The sequence below is a fragment of the Hippocampus comes genome, unplaced genomic scaffold (assembly GCF_001891065.2).
Source record: "Hippocampus comes isolate QL1 unplaced genomic scaffold, H_comes_QL1_v1.1 scaffold196, whole genome shotgun sequence".
In the NCBI taxonomy this organism is placed as follows: Eukaryota; Metazoa; Chordata; class Actinopteri; order Syngnathiformes; family Syngnathidae; genus Hippocampus; species Hippocampus comes.
In genome coordinates, this window is record NW_017806173.1 from 2,713 (window position 1) to 23,357 (window position 20,645).

The 20,645-nt window shown below is 42.8% G+C and overlaps 2 protein-coding genes across 6 annotated transcripts in view; one reads left to right on the plus strand and one right to left on the minus strand.

Moving 5' to 3' along the window:
- Positions 1-8,144: 8,144 nt before the first annotated feature.
- The window catches only part of plxnc1 (plexin C1), a 21,929-nt gene continuing 9,428 nt past the window's right edge, over positions 8,145-20,645 (minus strand). For 2 of the 5 annotated variants that reach the window (XM_019896368.1, XM_019896366.1), the window contains exons 3-29: positions 20,275-20,279; positions 17,139-17,261; positions 16,186-16,320; positions 16,002-16,102; positions 15,816-15,921; positions 15,565-15,730; positions 15,360-15,462; positions 15,185-15,260; positions 14,966-15,007; positions 14,738-14,871; positions 14,441-14,620; positions 13,255-13,363; positions 12,837-13,016; positions 12,591-12,758; positions 12,392-12,488; positions 12,191-12,292; positions 11,194-11,297; positions 11,073-11,114; positions 10,875-10,999; positions 10,597-10,795; positions 10,060-10,206; positions 9,727-9,895; positions 9,519-9,619; positions 9,345-9,417; positions 8,996-9,030; positions 8,819-8,914; positions 8,145-8,725 (exon numbers count right to left, since the gene is read on the minus strand). In XM_019896368.1, the coding sequence (XP_019751927.1) occupies positions 8,405-8,725; positions 8,819-8,914; positions 8,996-9,030; positions 9,345-9,417; positions 9,519-9,619; positions 9,727-9,895; positions 10,060-10,206; positions 10,597-10,795; positions 10,875-10,999; positions 11,073-11,114; positions 11,194-11,297; positions 12,191-12,292; positions 12,392-12,488; positions 12,591-12,758; positions 12,837-13,016; positions 13,255-13,363; positions 14,441-14,620; positions 14,738-14,871; positions 14,966-15,007; positions 15,185-15,260; positions 15,360-15,462; positions 15,565-15,730; positions 15,816-15,921; positions 16,002-16,102; positions 16,186-16,320; positions 17,139-17,261; positions 20,275-20,279 (3,239 nt within the window). In that variant the 3' untranslated portion in view covers positions 8,145-8,404. Of the gene's footprint in view, positions 8,726-8,818; positions 8,915-8,995; positions 9,031-9,344; positions 9,418-9,518; positions 9,620-9,726; positions 9,896-10,059; positions 10,207-10,596; positions 10,796-10,874; positions 11,000-11,072; positions 11,115-11,193; positions 11,298-12,190; positions 12,293-12,391; positions 12,489-12,590; positions 12,759-12,836; positions 13,017-13,254; positions 13,364-14,440; positions 14,621-14,737; positions 14,872-14,965; positions 15,008-15,184; positions 15,261-15,359; positions 15,463-15,564; positions 15,731-15,815; positions 15,922-16,001; positions 16,103-16,185; positions 16,321-17,138; positions 17,264-17,380; positions 18,570-19,500; positions 19,588-20,274; positions 20,280-20,645 lie in introns of those variants that run through there. The other 3 variants (XM_019896370.1, XM_019896369.1, XM_019896371.1) reach the window with 3 other exon arrangements.
- The window catches only part of rerg (RAS-like, estrogen-regulated, growth inhibitor), a 23,249-nt gene continuing 22,591 nt past the window's right edge, over positions 19,988-20,645 (plus strand). The window contains exon 1 of the mRNA XM_019896379.1: positions 19,988-20,051. The gene's annotated coding sequence lies outside the window, so the exon portion shown is untranslated. The remainder of the gene's footprint in view (positions 20,052-20,645) is intronic.

Consider the following 20,645-nt stretch of genomic DNA (forward strand, 5'->3'; position numbering starts at 1 on the left):
TACTATACTATGTCGTTTTTTTCGGCTAAAAAGGCCTTACTATACTATGTCGTTTTTTTCGTTCCAAAAACGCCTTACTATTCTATGTCGTTTTTTTCTCGCTAAAAACGCCTTACGATCCTATGTCGTTTTTTTCGTGCCAAAAACGCCTGACTATACTATGTCGTTTTTTTCTCGCGAAAAAAGCCCTACAATACTATGTTTTTTTTCTCGCTAAAAACGCCTTACTATACTATGCCGTTTTTTTCGTGCCAAAAACGCCCTACTTTACTGTGTCGTTTTTTTCTCGCTAAAAACGCCTTACTATACTATGTCGTTTTTTTTTCTCACAAAAAAATCCTTACTATACTATGTCGTTATTTTTGGCTAAAAACGCCTTACTATACTATGCCATTTTTTTCGTGCCAAAAACGCCCTACTTTACTATGTCGTTTTTTTTTTCTCACGAAAAACGCCTTACTATACTATGTCGTTTTTTTTTCTCACGAAAAAAGCCTTACTATACTATGTCGTTTTTTTCTCGTGAAAAACGCCTTACTATATACTATGTCCTTTTTTTTTCTCACGAAAAACGCCTTACTATGCTATGTCGTTTTTTTCTCGCTAAAAACGCCTTACTATACTATGCCGTTTTTTTCGTGCCAAAAACGTCTGACTATCCTGTCGTTTTTTTCGTGCCAAAAACGCCTTACGATACTATGCCATTTTTTTCGTGCCAAAAACGCCCTACTTTACTATGTCGTTTTTTTCTCGCTAAAAACGCCTTACTATACTATGCCGTTTTTTTCGTGCCAAAAACGCCTGACTAATACTATGTCGTTTTTTTCTCGCTAAAAACGCCTTTCTATCCTATGTCGTTTTTTTCTCGCTAAAAACGCCCTACTATACTATGCCGTTTTTTTCGTGCCAAAAACGCCCTACTTTACTATGTCGTTTTTTTCGGCGAAAAACGCCTCACACTACTATGCCGTTTTTTTCGTGCCAAAAACGCCCTACTTTACGATGTCGTTTTTTTCAGCTAAAAACGCCTTAGTATCCTATGTCGTTTTTTTCGGACAAAAAAACGCCTTAATATACTATGTCGTTTTTTTCGGACAAAAAAACGCCTTACTATACGATGTCGTTTTTTTCGTTCCAAAAACGCCTTACTATACTATGTCTTTTTTTCGTGCCAAAAACGCCTGACTATACTATGTCCTTTTTTCGGACCAAAAAAGCCTTACTATACTATGTCTTTTTTTCGTGCCAAAAACGCCTGACTATACTGTCGTTTTTTTCTCGCGAAAAAAGCCTTACTATATAGTATGTCGTTTTTTTTCAGCTAAAAACGTCTTACTATACTATGTCGTTTTTTTCTCGCTAAAAACGCCTTACTATACTATGTCGTTTTTTTTTCTTACGAAAAAAGCCTTACGATACTATGTCGTTATTTTTGGCTAAAAACGCCTTACTATACTATGCCGTTTTTTTCTTGCCAAAAACGCCCTACTTTACGATGTCGTTTTTTTCGTGCCAAAAACGCCTGACGATAGTATGTCGTTTTTTTCGTGCCAAAAACGCCTGACGATAGTATGTCGTTTTTTTCGTGCCAAAAACGCCTGACGATAGTATGTCGTTTTTTTCGTGCCAAAAACGCCTGACGATAGTATGTCGTTTTTTTCGTGCCAAAAACGCCTGACGATAGTATGTCGTTTTTTTCGTGCCAAAAACGCCTGACGATAGTATGTCGTTTTTTTCGTGCCAAAAACGCCTGACGATAGTATGTCGTTTTTTTCGTGCCAAAAACGCCTGACGATAGTATGTCGTTTTTTTCGTGCCAAAAACGCCTTACTATACTATGTCGTTTTTTCGAGCTAAAAACGCCTTAGTATACGTGGTCGTTTTTTTCGTGCTAAAAACGCCTTACTAGACATGGTCGTTTTTTTGAGCAAAAAACGCCTTCCTACCTATGGTCGGTTTTTTCAGCTAAAAAACGCCTTACTATACTATGTCGTTTTTTTCGTGCCAAAAACGCCTGACGATAGTATGTCGTTTTTTTCGTGCCAAAAACGCCTGACTATACTGTCGTTTTTTTCGTGGTAAAAAAGCCTTACTTTACTATGTCGTTTTTTTTTCGCTAAAAACGCCTTACTCTATACTATGTCGTTTTTTTTTCTCGCGAAAAAAGCCTTACTATACTATGTTTTTTTTCGTGCCAAAAACGCCTAACTATACTGTCGTTTTTTTCGTGGTAAAAACGCCTTACTATACTATGCCGTTTTTTTCGCGCCAAAAACGCCCTACTTTACGATGTCGTTTCTTTCGGCTAAAAACGCCTTACTATACTATGCCGTTTTTTTTGGCTAAAAACGGCTTACTATACTATGTAGTTTTTTTTCTCGCGAAAAAGCCTTACTATGTGGTTTTTTTTCGTGCCAAAAACGCCTTACTATACCATGTCGTGTTTTTCGTGCTCAAAATGCCTTATGATACTGCCGTTTTTTTCGTGCCAAAAACGCCTTACTATACAACGTCTTTTTTTCGTGCCAAAAACGCCTGACTATACTGTCGTTTTTTTTCTCGCGAAAAAAGCCTTACTATACTATGTCGTTTTTTTCGTGCTAAAAACGCCTTACTGTAGTATATTGTTTTTTTGAGCTTAAAACGTCTTCCTATACTATGTCGTTTTTTTCGTACCAAAAACGCCTTACTATACTATGTCTTTTTTTCGTGCCAAAAACGGCATACTCTACTATGTCGTTTTTTCGAGCTAAAAACGCCTAAATATACGTGGTCGTTTTTTTGAGCAAAATACGCCTTACTATCCATGGTCGTTTTTTTCAGCTAAAAACGCCTTACTGTACTATGTCGTTTTTTTCGGCTAAAAACGCCTTCCTATACTGTCGTTTTTTTCTCACTAAAAACGGCTTACTATACTTTGCTGTTTTTTTCGTGCCAAAAACGCCCTACTTTACTATGCCGTTTTTTTCGGCTAAAAACGGCTTACTATACTATGTAGTTTTTTTTCTCGCGAAAAAGCCTTACTATGTGGTTTTTTTTCGTGCCAAAAACGCCTTACTATACCATGTCGTGTTTTTCGTGCTCAAAATGCCTTATGATACTGCCGTTTTTTTCGTGCCAAAAACGCCTTACTATACAACGTCTTTTTTTCGTGCCAAAAACGCCTGACTATACTGTCGTTTTTTTTCTCGCGAAAAAAGCCTTACTATACTGTGTTTTTTTTCGTGCCAAAAACGCCTTACTATTATACTATGTCGTTTTTTTCGGCTAAAAACGCCTTACTATACTATGTCGTTTTTTTTCTCGCGAAAAAAGCCTTACTATACCATGTCGTTTTTTTCGTGCCAAAAACGCCTTACTTGACATGGTCGTTTTTTTGAGCAAAAAACGCCTTCCTATCCATGGTCGGTTTTTTTCAGCTAAAAACGCCTTACTATACTATGTCGTTTTTTTCGTCTCAAAACACCTTACTATACTATGTCGTTTTTTTTCTTGCCAAAAATGGTCGTTTTTTTTCAGCTAAAAACGCCTTACTTTACATGGTCGTTTTTTTGAGCTAAAAACGCCTTACTCTACATGGTCGTTTTTTTTAGCTAAAAACGCCTTACTATACATGGTCGTTTTTTTTTTTTTTTGTTGCTAAAAATGCCTTAGTATACGTGGTCGTTTTTTTCGTGCTAAAAACGCCTTACTAGACATGGTCGTTTTTTTGAGCAAAAAACGCCTTCCTACCTATGGTCAGCTAAAAACGGCGTAGTATACATGGTTGTTTTTTTCGGGCTAAAAACGCCTTACTATACATCACAGGTGTCAAACTCAAGGCCCGGGGGCCAGATCTGGCCCGCCAAATCATTTTATGTGGCCCGCGAAGGCAAATCAACCATATCAACTTTAGCAAGCATCATGGGATGCTTGCTAACATCTCGACCAAAATACTAAACACTCTCACATGTAATAAATCAGACACATATTGTAAGCATTTTCTTGTGAGCAAACCTCATTACAGTAACTTAAACAATAGTTGAATAAACGTTTATTATTGACTTTTTTTTTTATAGTTTCAGTCATAACGGCCCTCCAAGGGAAACGGTAATTAAAACGTGGCCCATGACAAAAATGAGTTTGACACCCCTGCTATACATTGGTCGTTTTTTTCAGCTAAAAACGCCTTACTATACATGGTCGTTTTTTTTCGAGCTAAAAACGCCTTCATATCCATGGTTGTTTTTTTGAGCTAAAAACGCCTTAGTATACATGGTCATTTTTTTGAACTAAAAACGCCTTGCTATGCATGGTCGTTTTTTGAGCTAAAAACGCCTTACTATACATGGTCGTTTTTTTCAGCTAAAAACGCCTTTCGATACATGGTCGTTTTTTCGAGTTAAAAACGCCTTACTATACATGGTCGTTATTTTCAGCTAAAACGCCTTACTATACATGGACGTTTTTTTCGAGTTAAAAACGCCTTACTATACATGGCCGTTTTTTTTTTTTTGAGCAAAAAACGCCTTAGTATACATGGTCGTTTTTTTCGGGGTAAAAACGCCTTACTATACATGGTAGTTTTTTTCAGCTAAAAACGCCTTCGTATATATGGTCGCTTTTTTCAGCTAAAAACGCCTTACTATACATGGTCGTTTTTTTGAGCTAAAAACGCCTTCCTATACATGGTCGTTTTTTTCCGGCTAAAAACGCCTTAGTTTACATGGTTGTTTTTTTAAGCTAAAAACGGCTTACTGTACATGGTCGTTTTTTTCAGCTAAAAACGTCTTAGTATACATGGTCATTATTTTCAGCTAAAAACGCCTTCCTATACATGGTCGTTTTTTCGAGTTAAAAACGCCTTACTATACATGGTCATTTTTTCGAGTTAAAAACGCCTTCCTATACATGGTGGTTTTTTTTTTTTTGCTAAAAATGCCTTTGTATACATGGTCGTTTTTTCGAGCTAAAAACGCCTTACTTTTCATGGTCATTTTTTCTTGCTAAAAACGCCTTACTATACATGGCCGTTTTTTTTTAGCTAAAAACGCCTTAGTATACATGGTTGTTTTTTTAGCTAAAAACGCCTACTATCCATGGTCGTTTTTTCCGGTTAAAAACGCCTTACTATACATGGTCCCTTTTATGCTGCAAAAAACGCCTTACTATAAATAGTCGTTTTTGAGCCGCAAAAAAAGCCTTACTATACATGGTCATTTTTATGCCGCGAAAAACGCCTGACTGTACATCGTCGGTTTTGAGCTGCAAAAAACACCTTACTAATCATGGTCGTTTTAATGCCGTGAAAAACGCCTTCCGATACATGGTCCTTTTTGCTGCATAAAACGCTTTACGATACATGGTTGTTTTTTGCGGGCTAAAAACATCTTAATATACATGGTTGTTTTTTTCGGGTAAAAACGCCTCACGATACATGGTCGTTTTTTGTGCCGTGAAAAACACCTTACTAATCATGGTCGTTTTAATGCCGTGAAAAACGCCTTCCGATACATGGTCCTTTTTGCTGCGAAAAACGCTTTACGATACATGGTTGTTTTTTGCGGGCTAAAAACATCTTAATATACATGGTTGTTTTTTTCGGGTAAAAACGCCTCACGATACATGGTCGTTTTTGTGCCGTGAAAAACACCTTACTAATCATGGTCGTTTTAATGCCGTGAAAAACGCCTTCCGATACATGGTCCTTTTTGCTGCGAAAAACGCTTTACGATACATGGTTGTTTTTTGCGGGCTAAAAACATCTTAATATACATGGTTGTTTTTTTCGGGTAAAAACGCCTCACGATACATGGTCGTTTTTGTGCCGTGAAAAACACCTTACTAATCATGGTCGTTTTAATGCCGTGAAAAACGCCTTCCGATACATGGTCCTTTTTGCTGCGAAAAACGCTTTACGATACATGGTTGTTTTTTGCGGGCTAAAAACATCTTAATATACATGGTTGTTTTTTTCGGGTAAAAACGCCTCACGATACATGGTCGTTTTTGTGCCGTGAAAAACACCTTACTAATCATGGTCGTTTTAATGCCGTGAAAAACGCCTTCCGATACATGGTCCTTTTTGCTGCGAAAAACGCTTTACGATACATGGTTGTTTTTTGCGGGCTAAAAACATCTTAATATACATGGTTGTTTTTTTCGGGTAAAAACGCCTCACGATACATGGTCGTTTTTGTGCCGTGAAAAACACCTTACTAATCATGGTCGTTTTAATGCCGTGAAAAACGCCTTCCGATACATGGTCCTTTTTGCTGCGAAAAACGCTTTACGATACATGGTTGTTTTTTGCGGGCTAAAAACATCTTAATATACATGGTTGTTTTTTTCGGGTAAAAACGCCTCACGATACATGGTCGTTTTTGTGCCGTGAAAAACACCTTACTAATCATGGTCGTTTTAATGCCGTGAAAAACGCCTTCCGATACATGGTCCTTTTTGCTGCGAAAAACGCTTTACGATACATGGTTGTTTTTTGCGGGCTAAAAACATCTTAATATACATGGTTGTTTTTTTCGGGTAAAAACGCCTCACGATACATGGTCGTTTTTGTGCCGTGAAAAACACCTTACTAATCATGGTCGTTTTAATGCCGTGAAAAACGCCTTCCGATACATGGTCCTTTTTGCTGCGAAAAACGCTTTACGATACATGGTTGTTTTTTGCGGGCTAAAAACATCTTAATATACATGGTTGTTTTTTTCGGGTAAAAACGCCTCACGATACATGGTCGTTTTTGTGCCGTGAAAAACACCTTACTAATCATGGTCGTTTTAATGCCGTGAAAAACGCCTTCCGATACATGGTCCTTTTTGCTGCGAAAAACGCTTTACGATACATGGTTGTTTTTTGCGGGCTAAAAACATCTTAATATACATGGTTGTTTTTTTCGGGTAAAAACGCCTCACGATACATGGTCGTTTTTGTGCCGTGAAAAACACCTTACTAATCATGGTCGTTTTAATGCCGTGAAAAACGCCTTCCGATACATGGTCCTTTTTGCTGCGAAAAACGCTTTACGATACATGGTTGTTTTTTGCGGGCTAAAAACATCTTAATATACATGGTTGTTTTTTTCGGGTAAAAACGCCTCACGATACATGGTCGTTTTTGTGCCGTGAAAAACACCTTACTAATCATGGTCGTTTTAATGCCGTGAAAAACGCCTTCCGATACATGGTCCTTTTTGCTGCGAAAAACGCTTTACGATACATGGTTGTTTTTTGCGGGCTAAAAACATCTTAATATACATGGTTGTTTTTTTCGGGTAAAAACGCCTCACGATACATGGTCGTTTTTGTGCCGTGAAAAACACCTTACTAATCATGGTCGTTTTAATGCCGTGAAAAACGCCTTCCGATACATGGTCCTTTTTGCTGCGAAAAACGCTTTACGATACATGGTTGTTTTTTGCGGGCTAAAAACATCTTAATATACATGGTTGTTTTTTTCGGGTAAAAACGCCTCACGATACATGGTCGTTTTTGTGCCGTGAAAAACACCTTACTAATCATGGTCGTTTTAATGCCGTGAAAAACGCCTTCCGATACATGGTCCTTTTTGCTGCGAAAAACGCTTTACGATACATGGTTGTTTTTTGCGGGCTAAAAACATCTTAATATACATGGTTGTTTTTTTCGGGTAAAAACGCCTCACGATACATGGTCGTTTTTGTGCCGTGAAAAACACCTTACTAATCATGGTCGTTTTAATGCCGTGAAAAACGCCTTCCGATACATGGTCCTTTTTGCTGCGAAAAACGCTTTACGATACATGGTTGTTTTTTGCGGGCTAAAAACATCTTAATATACATGGTTGTTTTTTTCGGGTAAAAACGCCTCACGATACATGGTCGTTTTTGTGCCGTGAAAAACACCTTACTAATCATGGTCGTTTTAATGCCGTGAAAAACGCCTTCCTATACATGGTCCTTTTTGCTGCGAAAAACGCCTCACTGAACATGGTAATTTTTTTGGCTGAAAACAATGCCTAAATATACATTGTCCTTTTTTGCTATTTTTTCAATAAAAGCCTGAGTATACATTACCAAGATTTAAAAAACACCTCACAATACATCGTCATTTAAAATTAAAAAAAAACACCTCACTAATCATGATGATTTTTTTCAATGGGTGTCTTTTTAAAAATGCCTAACTCTACCTGGATTTTTTTTTTATGCCTTACTATCATTGGGTGTCTTTTAATATGCCTCATTATTCATGGTCAAGAACCACCCCCCCCGCCCCCCCCAAAAAAAACCTCCTTACTATGCATGGTCATTCTTTGAAAAGGCCTTACTATACTTATTTTCTTTTTTTGCCTCATCTGTTGTATTCACTCTTCACAGTCACTGTTTATATATTCGAAGGTTTTTCTGGATACCTACTCTTGGTCACCTTCACAGTCAAGCGCAATATAGATTTATGCTGCAGTACTTTCGCACATTAACACATTTTTGTTGTGGCTGGCACCAATGTGCATCGCGTTTGTTGAATCCTGTTCTGCTATTTTTAACGACTATGATAACTTTGTCATGGTGAAAAAAAAAAATAGTTCCACACCTGTTGGTCTTCCAAATGTGCAGCACATCGGGATCTGGGATCTTCATGTTGTCTGCTTGACAGTCCAGGAAGTCAAAAAAATATTTGACAGCCAGTGGCGCTCTGCAGTTCGGCAGCCCCCAAATAGACCTGAACAAGTTCTCTACAAATGAATGCACTGCCACCTTAAAAGACACAGATACACATTGTGATTTCCTGTGGTTGATTTGCAGAGGGAAAAAAAACCCCGAACCGACTTTGAGGAAACAGTGTCGCACCTTGGTCGAAAGCAGTTTGGTGAGATGCACTTCCTTCAGCTTTAACTTCTTCCTTTCAGGACCTTTCCCCCTGTCCTCGTCCACATCAGGGTCAATCTGCAGGGACGCTCGTGTTTGTTATTGCCGAGTCATCACAAAAAGGTGCCAGTGCACATCGTGTCACAACTCGCCTCTTACCAAGTGGAAGTATTTCCCTGAAAAGTCCTGATCATCTGGAAGGAAAACATGAAAGCCGTTTTTAACTTCAAGATGTCACCATAAAAATATGTTACACCTTATTAAATTTGTATTACGTCCATGTCGTGAACAATCATACATGTACCATTGTCATGTCAGATATCACATCCTTAAAAAGTCTTATGATACATTATCGTTTGGTAAATAATGTCGTAGTACACAACATGTCTCCAAGAATTACACCTTGAAAGAAAACATGACTGACAGCGAATGAAAATGGCAATATAAGTGCAGTGCATCACATTTGATGATGTCTTCGTGACATGCTTGGGTTTTGCCATCAACCCACCTTTTAGACTACTCTGGGGGCTCACCGAAGGATTTTTTCTCGAAAGGACCTTGATGGTAGCTCCATCTGGAACCTCCACATAAAAACAACAGAGTACACTGAGCAGTCCCGCTTGTTTAAAAAAAATAAAATAAAAAAATCTCTCTCTCTCTCTCTCTCTCTCTCTCTCGTCACCTTGTAGTGCTCGAGCGTGTTGAGCATGGTCACCTCCCCGATGACTTCAGAGCTCGCGTCCACCTCTTCAAGAGCAACGAAGACCCCGCTCCTGTCAAACTCTGCAATCATACAAAGAAGGCACGAAATGTGTTTGGCACAGATGAACGCGAGTTTCATCATCACGCACAACCTGCGAGTCGGCCGACGCGAATCTCCAGACTCTTACCAATACAAACGCTGGTTTGCGGACCGTTGTAAGGGAAGCCAAACTTGGCCTTGAAGGTGTTCAGGATTTTCTCCTTGACCTGCTCCACCGTATCACAGTTGAGGGCGAGCACCTCCAGGGGCTCGCTGACCTCGCCGCCGCTGCCCACGGCAAACAACACCTTCAGCCTCTGCGCACATGACAACATAAACTCTCGTCTCACTGTAGAAAATTCCCTTTTTGCAATCAATTTCAAAACATTTTGATGTCGTGGTGGGAATGGACAATACTTGCTGGGAGTTCTTTTAGCATTTTGTGTGAACAAAGAAAATCCATTTCAAGGGGGTTTTGTACCAGAGAGGTGAAGTCTTGCGCCTGCCACAGTAGCCAGTCCTCGCTGAGCGTGTAGAGCGCTTTCTCCGTCACGCAGTCCACCGGCCCTCGGGCGATCTGCTGCGCGAGGGCGCTGACCAGCAGGAACAAGTGCTGGCCGACACTCTCCTGCACACAAGGCGCGATCGGGTAGTGTCAAAAGGGGGCGCCCAAGACGTGACGCCCACTCAGCAAAGAGGAAATAACTCGAGGGAAGTGGCACAATATCGAGTGAAGCATTTCCTGAAGCCTTAACTGAAAATAAAAGAGCACTCTCCTTACTTCTGTGTGGTAGGGAGAACCGAGAAAATCTGGTTCAGTGAATGTTGCCTTTTCATTTTTTTCAAATTTTTTCTAATAATTCATTTTCTAATCTAACTCGTTTTTTAACGTCTTTTCAGACTTGGTCCAGAATTGGCTGGTACTGAACGAGCTAAGACACATCAGTGCAATTCTACACCGCTACCCAATAAACGTCGCACCCGCATAAGCATGCGAACACCAAAAATCGCAACACACCCTCAAGAAGCCGTAAAGGCAGATGGACATCCAGTTGGTGAGCAGTTTCTCCACAACCGACTCGGTGCGGCGAAGCAGCATTTTGGGCTGAGCGCCGCCGTTTTTCCGCATCAAATCCTTCAGCAGAACCTCCATCACCTCGGTGAGATACGACAGGTCGCCGTGGAGCGCCACGGTCAGCAGAGACGCCAAGGCGCACCTGCGGCAGCGTGGAGAGTGTGACATGATTGGAGTTGGGAGTCCAGAACAAAGAGAAGAAAGACCAGCGACTTGCTGACTTGTCTTTAATGGTGAAGCTCTTCTGTTCCTCCACGGCGTGCACCATGCTGGTCAGGAAGCGCCGGTCGTGGAGAAGCTTGGACAAGGCCTGGCAACACTCGTCGAGACGGACCTTCACAGCCACCTGATCCAGATTCGCATTCCGGTGAGTCACTGTCCAGCCAACAGGAAGAGGAGCAGCTTGTGTCCATCATTACCTCGCCCACGTCTGCCATGCACAAGGCCATCAAAGCTTCGTTCTGGGGAGGGGAGGGGGCGTGGATGAAGCAAAAAGTTGCATGTTTTGCATTGGCGGCATGTTGTCCGGGTCAAATTTACCTCGGGAAAAAAGATTCTGGACGCAAAGTGCTTGTAGTCCAGGAAAGGAATGGCGCAGACGTTTTCCATCAGGTCCGCCTTTTCGGTCTGCATGTCGACAAAACCTGTGAGGGACACAGTCGAGCGGGTGTGATAACATTCTACCTTAAGGCCGGTAGCTCGTGGACTGGTCCCAAGGTGAAAAAAAAAGAAAAAAAACTTGTCTGGCTGTGTGCGTGTTATTCATGTTATATTTTTGTGTTAGTGCACACTGCACCCTTAGCATCCCGACAGTCTCACTTTAACAAAAGGTATTTAGGAAAATAAAATTTAAAAAAAGTAGGTCATCTTTAACCTACTGTGGCGCGTCGTCAGCAGAAGTTGTTAGCGCTCAGCAGTCTGGAATTGTTGCGATAGATCTTTCATTGTTATGATTGTAATCATTCAGTTTGTTTCGTGTACGAATCGCCGAGGGCGCTGGGAAAGAATGGGAATCTGGGAAGCATTTTAAAAACGGTAGACGTGAGCTCCGATTGTTAACACGCAAGTAAAAGTGCTTCCCATGCTTCCTCGTCTGGTCTCCACAAAGGCAGGCAGTGATTTGCTTTTCACAAACTCACAAACGTTGGTGTCGACTTTATTTTTCTGTTTCGTTCATCTTCGGGGCTGTTATGGCAATTGCTCATCAGGGCATGCATGTGTAAGTGCGTGCGTGCGTGCGTCTGCGAGTGTGTGCAGTAACGAGTCGATGGCGGGAGGTTGGTTGATCGAAAAGTAGCTCTTCGGTCAAAAAAGTTTGGGCCTGAAGGAGTGAAAATGTGCTCCGTTGTGCAGTATCTATCTATCCATTTATTTTTGCAAAAAACTAAAACAAACGCTTAAAAATAAATAAATCAAACTCTGCTTGAATAAAACTAAGAATTAAAAAAAAAGAAAAAAAAAAAGAAAAAAAAAAAACAAAAAAAAACCCCAATAAACTATAAAAGGAAACGTGGCCGTTGGATTCAGTGCGACCCACCTTGTCTGATGTCATTCCTGATGTCAAGTTCCAGGTTTTCCATGAGCTTATTCATCTTCACGGTCAGCTGCTTCTGTTGCCGCCGGTAAACCATCATCACCACTTCAAGATGGAGGCGGGGAGAAAAAAAAAAAAAAATCGAAGAAAATGAATATTGCAATATGACTTACTCATTAGCAATGGGGCTTTGCTGTGACGAACCGACAATAATGCAGGGTATCAGTAAAAGGACGATCAACATGAGAGAGAACAGATGGGATGTATTCTGCAGCATGACTGTCTTGTCTCCATACAAAACCTGCAGGGGGAAAAACAAAAAACAAAAAACAAAAAACGAACCAGTCAGGCGATGTGTAAAATTTAAGTGCACTCCGGTGCCGACCCCCCACAACAGATTCACCTTCAACTGACGAAAATTCATATCGGGCACACTTCGGATTTGGCAGATGAAAAAGTCCGTTTGGTTGTTGGTGTCTTTGGCTTCCATCACGCAGGGGTAGTCCTTCCCCTCGTAGACGCCCGCCGCCGACACGTCTTTTATGCTCATCTCCAGGTTGTCGGACGTTTTCTACAACGCAATGCGCAGCCAAATGAGAATGTGTGCGCGGAAAAGCCGACGGAACGTACGCGGGTTGAAAAATAAAACCTGGATGGTGACGCGAACGTCCTCCCCGGTTCTTGTGGGGGTGAAACTTGTAAAGTGAGGGTCGGGATAATAGATGATGGACAGCGTGCACGCCAGAGTTTCATTGGCGACTTTCAGAGACAAACTGCTGGTAAAACGCCTCGGAGTGCTCTCAGCTGCGGGTGTCCGGTAAGTCAGATTCTGCAACCCAAACAAAAACACACACAGTTGCAATAAAGTACCATTTCATTTCAAGACCAAAAAAAAAAAAAAAAAAAAAAAGGTCTTGTGACGCATTACAGGCTATATTACCCATGTATGCATTACATGCTGCTTTCAGGGCATGTCATCCTGCCGTGATTTACCACGGCGCATTCCCAAGTTTATGACGACAAATGCAGCTAAGTGCGCGTGAAGGCGTGCGTGCGCGCGCGCTCACCCGGGAGTTTCTGTCTATGGGAAGGCTGACTTCCTGTCGGGCGTGACTGTGCAGGACGCCGTCCACAACTTCAAGATTGGTTCCGACCAGGGTGATCTTCCTCTTTCCGCTGCACAGCACAGAGCAGCGTCAAGTGAAGAGAAAGCCAACCTCTTTTTTTTTTTGCGACATATAAAAAGGTCAAGGCACAGATTTCGAGATGGCTTCTCAAACTAAGGAGCGGGCCCGGTGACGTAACAATCACGATTTTCATTTCCGTGAATGGCATCAAAGTGAATCTCAGCCCACTGTGTTCTGACTGAAAGGATGTTTCGAAATCAAGGTGATTCTAGTGAACGAAAATAAATTGAATATACTCAAAATGAAAAAAAAAAGCAAACGTGAACTAAAGAAGGGCCAAAAAAAAAACCGATGAGGACGCAGTTAAAAATTAAATGACCATGATTTTTATTCGTTAATCAATTTTTAGTTTTTTTTACATTCTGCACAACTCTCATTTGTTGTGCAATAATCTCAGTGTAACATGTATTTGTTCCATATTTTGAGGCATTTTTATGCTTCATAAAACATTTATGTCAGAATTTTGGGGGGCTTGGAACGGATTAGGGCATTTACATGGAAAACGCGTCTCGACTTACAAAATTTTCTAGTTGAGAAATTTCTTCCAGAACCAACTAATTTCGTAAGTCAAGCTACCACTGTACATTAAAAACAGTCTATTATAACCCGGGTCAGAACAGAGATGCTGCACGAGGGTCGTCACCACTAATACAGCAGAACAGATTCTGAGGTCATGCAGAAACAATCAACAGAGTCCAGCAGACGCAAGCGGCTCCGAGATTGTTGCTCGTGGACGGCCGTGATAAAACAAATTAGTTTGGCTTGTTGCACGCCAAAATGCATGATGCTCTTTGCTGGACTTTCCGCAACAGCGCAACGCATCTTGAAAGTGGCACTTTCAGATGTTGCAACCACACACAAAAAAAAAAAGGGGGAAGGAGTGTGATGGTGAAAGACATCACTTTTGAGAAGCGGCTGACTTATCACAGCAGATGCCCCCTGACCTAAAACAGTTCAACTGTACGATCTACGAAAGGCAAATTGTGCTTGAGTACTTTCAGACTTTCCGAAAACTCTTCATCATCTCATGAACGTGACAAAAAATTTTTTTTAAAAGGACTCTTGCCTGCTCCAGGTGATGCGCGGCGTCACGGCGGCGCAGGAAGGGGATGACGTGTAGGTGACTGCGCTGTTGCCGTGGCAACTGCCATCCGGGAGCACCGCGCACACGCGGACCGTACCTTTGCCTTGGATGGCGGGAATGTGGAACATCAGGCTCACGCCGGTGTTGTTCCACACGGGGGTCCTTGAGACAAGGTGTCGAAATGCAATCGGTTACATTGCTGATCATATCGAGATTACAAAAATAAATAAAATCACCTGAGGCGCGAGTGTGAATACGAAACGCTTTTGAAATACTCACTCCTGTGGCACGCAGTCCATGCTGGTCAGGATCCTCACCCGGGTCACATGGCTGAGGTTATAGCCAGACAAAACAGCGTTGTTGTGCCCATAGAAAGACACAACATTGGGGGTGACAGAGGAGATCTCCGGCTTCTAACCGGAACCCAAACAGACTGTTAGGTTTTCCTTGAAACTCCATCTAGGAGAGATAATGCGAGCGCACTTCATCGTTAAGCGGGAGACTCACCGAAACATTCATTCGTGACTGAATTGTTTGGCAAACTTGGCGCTGTTGGAAGAGACACACAAAAAACAAAAAAAAAACAAAACAGGTTTTAACTATGTATGGATGCGGTTATGTTACGTGACTGTCATTGTTAGACTGACAGTACAAATGAAGGGCTGCTGCTTTTAATTTTCACTGATGCGGGGGAAAAAAAAAATCCGTTTAATATGCAGTATTTACGTCCATTACTCCTGCGGTAGCCCAGGCACAGCTGCCGTTGCTCCAGCGGCACCCAAGCTCAAAACATCTCTGGCACCTGAAAAGAAAGCGCACACCCAAGGTTGAGCAAGAGGAACATGAGCACGATGACCCAATTTGATCACCACGTTTTATTTATCGGCGTTTCCGGACTCACAGAGCAGCGGGAGGTGAGCCCCTGACGTCAGGGCACGTCATCAGCTGGATTCTTTCCCGAAAACTCATTGACCCCAGTCTGAATTTCACTGTCACACTCATCGCTGCTTATTTCAAACGACACAAGGAGGTACGTAAGGTATCGGTGACATCACTACACAGGTGAGCGATGAGCTCGCGTGTTTAGACGGTGGTAATTCACGAACCTTGAGTGGAAAGCGTGCCGTTGATGAGGATGCAGGTGCATTGTGGGAAGATGGGGCCGGGGCCGTCCCATCTGCAAAGCTCACCAGAACTTCCGGAGAACTGACAGGCGAAGGTGGTGGCCGCATCGGGATCTGCGCTCACGTGCGTGCGGACGTCCAACCTGATCTGAAAGAGGCGAAGGGTGAGAGTGCTGAAAACAAGCAAATGGACAACGAGCTCCGTTTGGTGACATCGTGTCGATTGCTTGCACCTGACCGCTGCTTTCCTTTTTCACAGTGTAGGAAATCCTCCGGTTCTGGTAATCGTCAGGGTAGGACAGCCAGTGGGAGTTTCGGCATTCGTCCTTGAACGTGCAACTGATATTTAAACAAAAAAAAGAAAATCGTCATCATCATTGTGAATTAATGACGATGTCAGACGCGATGACGTGTCCAACCTCTTTTTGGCGTGGCACCACACGCAGCTCGGATCCTGTGCCGACCAGCAGCCTTCCAGCGTTTTGTGCGCGTGGCACACGGACGCAGACACGCGTTGCACCTGCGGGGACAACGTTCAACGATAACGTCACCCGATCACCATTCGACGCAGCCGCGCGTTTCAACGATTGACCGGGCACAAACCTGGTTACTAAAAGCCGCGTACAGGTGCTTGCCATCCACTTTGTCCAGGTGCATACTGGGAAATACTTTGCGGTCGTCAGCCGTCCGGTAAAGTAACGTGGGACAAGTGCTGTGATAGTTTGAGTCCACACTTAGCTGAAAACCAGAAGCACACATTCATGACAATTGACTGACTGAGGTTTGGCTAGCGCTTAACAGTTTGCATTAGTTATTGAGTGAGATCGAAATGGCGGAGCATAAATACAAATCTGTGACATTATGTTCGGCACGTGTGGCCAATTTTCAGAGGCGGGGCTGCATTTCTTGTGGTTGAGGTCAGCCACAAAGCTTTGCTGCTGAGCCAGCACATGATCCACCGTTGCATTTCATTGTCAAGGAGACTTTGTGCGGTCCAAGTGGGACAAACATTGAGTGAAACGAATCTATCTGCGCGGGACTTCTTCAAGCCGAGCGATTCTTTCCTGTCGACCATTTGTTATGACATTTCATGTATGTCTCACTTGCGCTCGTATCAGGAGGCAAGCGTGCAAGTTTTTGACATCCAAACTGCTTTTCCTTTTCTTTGACGTTAACGACACTGTGACAGTCACAGTTGTTGACGTCTTTACTTGAAACTAACATAAGAAATATCCTTTTGCGTCCCAAAAAATAAAACAAGTACAGCGGGGTCAGTTGTTTTTTTTTTCCTAAAATGGTGGCAGTTGTGCCAATTTTCGTTTTGCATGTGATTGCTTAATCCTTAACACAGACTGCTTCAACAGGATGTGCCGACTTGCGAAACCACATTAGCACAGTGTTGTTTTTTTTTTTTTTTTTTTTTTACTTCCTCTGTCAAGATTTATATATTTATTTATTTTGGTCAATTGAGTTGTACAGGGTACAAGTCAAATCAATGGAGCAAAAGGTTTTGACTCAGATTTTATTTCGCCTAAACCTGGCATGTGTACGCTCACCTTAATTAGCTGTCCATCTGCTGTCCCGACAAAGAAGACCATCCAGGGCCCTTGTGTTGTGGCCAGTACAGACGTCATGGAGGTCTGCCTGAAGAGCACCTTCAGTGGCTGCAGCACCTTGGGCTGCCACAAACACACACAAAAAAAAACAACACCAACACATTACACAATAAACACAAACAATTGAGCCACATCACACGCGAGAAGCCAACTCGTCAGTGGAGCGGTAAGTGGAAAGGGGCTCACCGCAAAATTTTGGCGGCTGCATTTGACGGTGCTGCAGAAATCTGGGTCTTCATCCGTCGTTATCTTGAGATCGGGACTGATGTCAAAAAGAGCCAGCTGGGTGCTGCTGGGATCTAGGTCGACATTGAACACGCCGACCCACAGCGTCGAAGGCGGACCGGGCGAGACCGCAGAGGAGGCCACGAGTCTGCTGCCCTTCTTCCCGGGGATGACCAGAGATGCCCCGCGCAGCGATTTCATGGTGTCCGCCTTCTTTGTTTTGGCCTGCAGCCATATGAGCCGAACTCTGTTGCCGCCCGGTTGTGACGAAAGCACGTTGGCAAAGAGATAAATGACAGAATTGATCTGAAATCCATCCATGAAGTCCACATCGCCGCTACTTTTAAAGAGGGGGTGGGAGCCGTCACCGGAGAAGGAGAAGATGCCTCCGTCGTGTTTGTTATCCGTGTCATGGATGTACACGGCCTCCGTAAAAGAGGCGCACATGCTGGGCGGGGTCTCGTCTTTGCGCTGCTGGATGGCGGTCATGATGTAAAAGTCCCGGGTGGCCCTTTGAACGGCCACCAGGAAGGCCACCGACGCGCTGATGCGCCTGTAGGGCCCCACCGGGATGTGCTCCCTGTGGAGCACCGTGGAGATGTTGGCTAAGGCCAGTAGCTCGCAATAGCTGCACACGTTGTCCGTCACGCCGCAGCTGATGAGCGTGCCGTTCTCCACAAAAGGCACCAGCACGGTGACGCTTAACGTATCGTTCCACGAATCTCCCGTGACTCTGGAAAAGAGCGCGGTGTCACTTTTTCCCGTGAGGATGCCCGTCTGGTTGACGGCGTAGACCAGACGTAAGCCGCGGCTCAGCTGGTACAGTCTCTCATCTGTTGCTATATAAACGCCGTCAAGTGTGGCCACAAAGTGGCGAATGTCCCCGTCCACGATGAAGCGTCCACCTGTTGCCTCCTCCTGGCATTGAACCACTTGTGGCCAGAGAAGGCAGACGAGAGGCGTCGACAGAAGCAGTAGCAGCATCGTCTTGCTGTGTTGTGAGCTGGACGCCTCGCATGGCTCTCAGTCTGGAGTGGTGCGTAAACGCGCGCAGCGTGCCACCACAGAGGAGAAGTGTCTCAAGTGGGAGGGAGCACGCGCGCTGGGCGTCAAACATCGCGACTCTTTTCCAGACCGTTGTTGGAGCTGCAAAAACAGAAAGCGATCAAGAATTAAACGCCACCGAGGCAAAATACAAAGCACTCCACTAAACCACTGAAAATGTACTTTGTGTTCAAAATATATAGTTAATGTGGACACTTCCAATGGAGTCAATGACACTTGCATTTATACAAGCGTGACAAAAATTGATGAAGTTCAAAATCATGAGTTTAGCTTTATGACATCCACACGTGATGGGAATAAACAGATATGACTTATGGATTACACAGGAGCAAACACCTTAAAGGTGTTCATATGCCCACATTTTGTTTGACACTCAACTACTCATTCTAATGGCTAGAATTAAACGTGAATGCATTTAATATACTGTTTAGTTCATTCAATATATCAGTTTACAGTACATATGTATGTAGGGATGAATTGATACAAAAAAGAAATAAAAAAAGGTGCGATAAACGAATGAAGGAAGAAGCACATCAATTTGAAATTATTCCACACAAATTCCATCAGCAATGCCGGCATCTATTTAACCACTGTAATAAGGAAGAAAACGTGACAGGACAAAAAAATGTAAATGAAAGAAAAATGAAAATATGTCAAAGTTGATATACTGTATTTCTTTTTGGCCCAGCCTGTACATCCAATTATTAAAAACACACTTCTGTCCTCTTGTGGTTAAAAACGGTATAGCACCGTGACATCATTTGAATTGGAATTGACTCAACCAAATTCATCTTTATTTCGGGGGAAATACAAAAAAAAATCGAGTTGGCATTGTTTAACTATTATCTAACTATTATCCAACTGTATAAAGCCTTATTAAGAGTGAGTGGCTCCTCTGTATTCGACTACCGCCATGGCACGGCCACGATTTGTAGTTAAACTACGGTCTTTTTTTTCACGTAAAACATTCTGACTGTTTGGTCATTATTTGAACAAAAAAAACATAACAAACCTTGGACTCGTTTGATTGTAACGTGTTGGAATTCAGCGAATTGAAGGCGAGCGAAGAAACCACAAAATTGAAGCACCTGCCGTTCATCAACGCAAAAGCGCTCTTCCCGGTTTACAAAGTGACACAACGCCATTGGAGGAAAGCTGACCAATCAAAACGCAGGACACGAATGACGTTTTATTTTTATTTTTTTATTCTTCCAGGTGGGTTTTCCCTGTGTCGTCAATGGTTTCCACTAGATGTCGCTGTCCGCACTGTTTTGGTGGCACTGCGGGGGTTACGCAGAGCTCATCACTGTTGGGAACTCCGCGTCTTTATATTCCTGCTGACCGCCCGCTTGAGGTTCATTCACAGCAGCGAGGGAGCTGCTGTTCATCCTCCATCCGTCCTTTCTCCCATCGATCCTCCCATTCATCCATCAATCTCGTATCTGGCGTGTGTCGGCGCGTCCAGCTGTGCACAGCCAGTGTCGACATCTACCTGGAAGGGACACTTTGATTTATTTCCGTCATCTCCAGCCTGGATATCATCGCTGGCTGCAGACATCATTGGTGAGTCCTTTGCTTGGGCTTTTATGTCAGTCAGGTTTCTTAACATGAGTACATTAGCAGAACTGTTCCATCGGGAAAGTGCGCCTTGTGTGATAATTGCCCTCATCTGGTTTGGTTTACATCCAGTGGTGTCACACTGATACGCTGTGAGAAAAAAATAAATAAAATAGCGCTCGTGTGGGTTCATTCCTGCTCTTAAAGAGACAAATGTGCACTCCAAAACCACTTATTGGACTCCCAAGTGAATTTTTAAAGTGTCAAGTCTAGCAAGGGTACAATAGTAGTGACAATTTACTGTCTTTCTGCATCTCTAATCTACATGCCGATCTTCACCCATGTGCAGCTCTAACTTATTTCCTCCTCTTCTTCTTCTTCTTGTTCCTCTTGAGTCGCAGGACATCATTGACATTTACACGCGTCCCTGGCTGTTGCATAATACTCCATATGGCAGTTGTGCCAATTTTCGTTTTGCATGTGATTGCTTAATCCTTAACACAGACTGCTTCAACAGGATGTGCCGACTTGCGAAACCACATTAGCACAGTGTTGTTTTTTTTTTTTTTTTTTTTTTTTTTCCCTTTCCAAGTTTTTTTT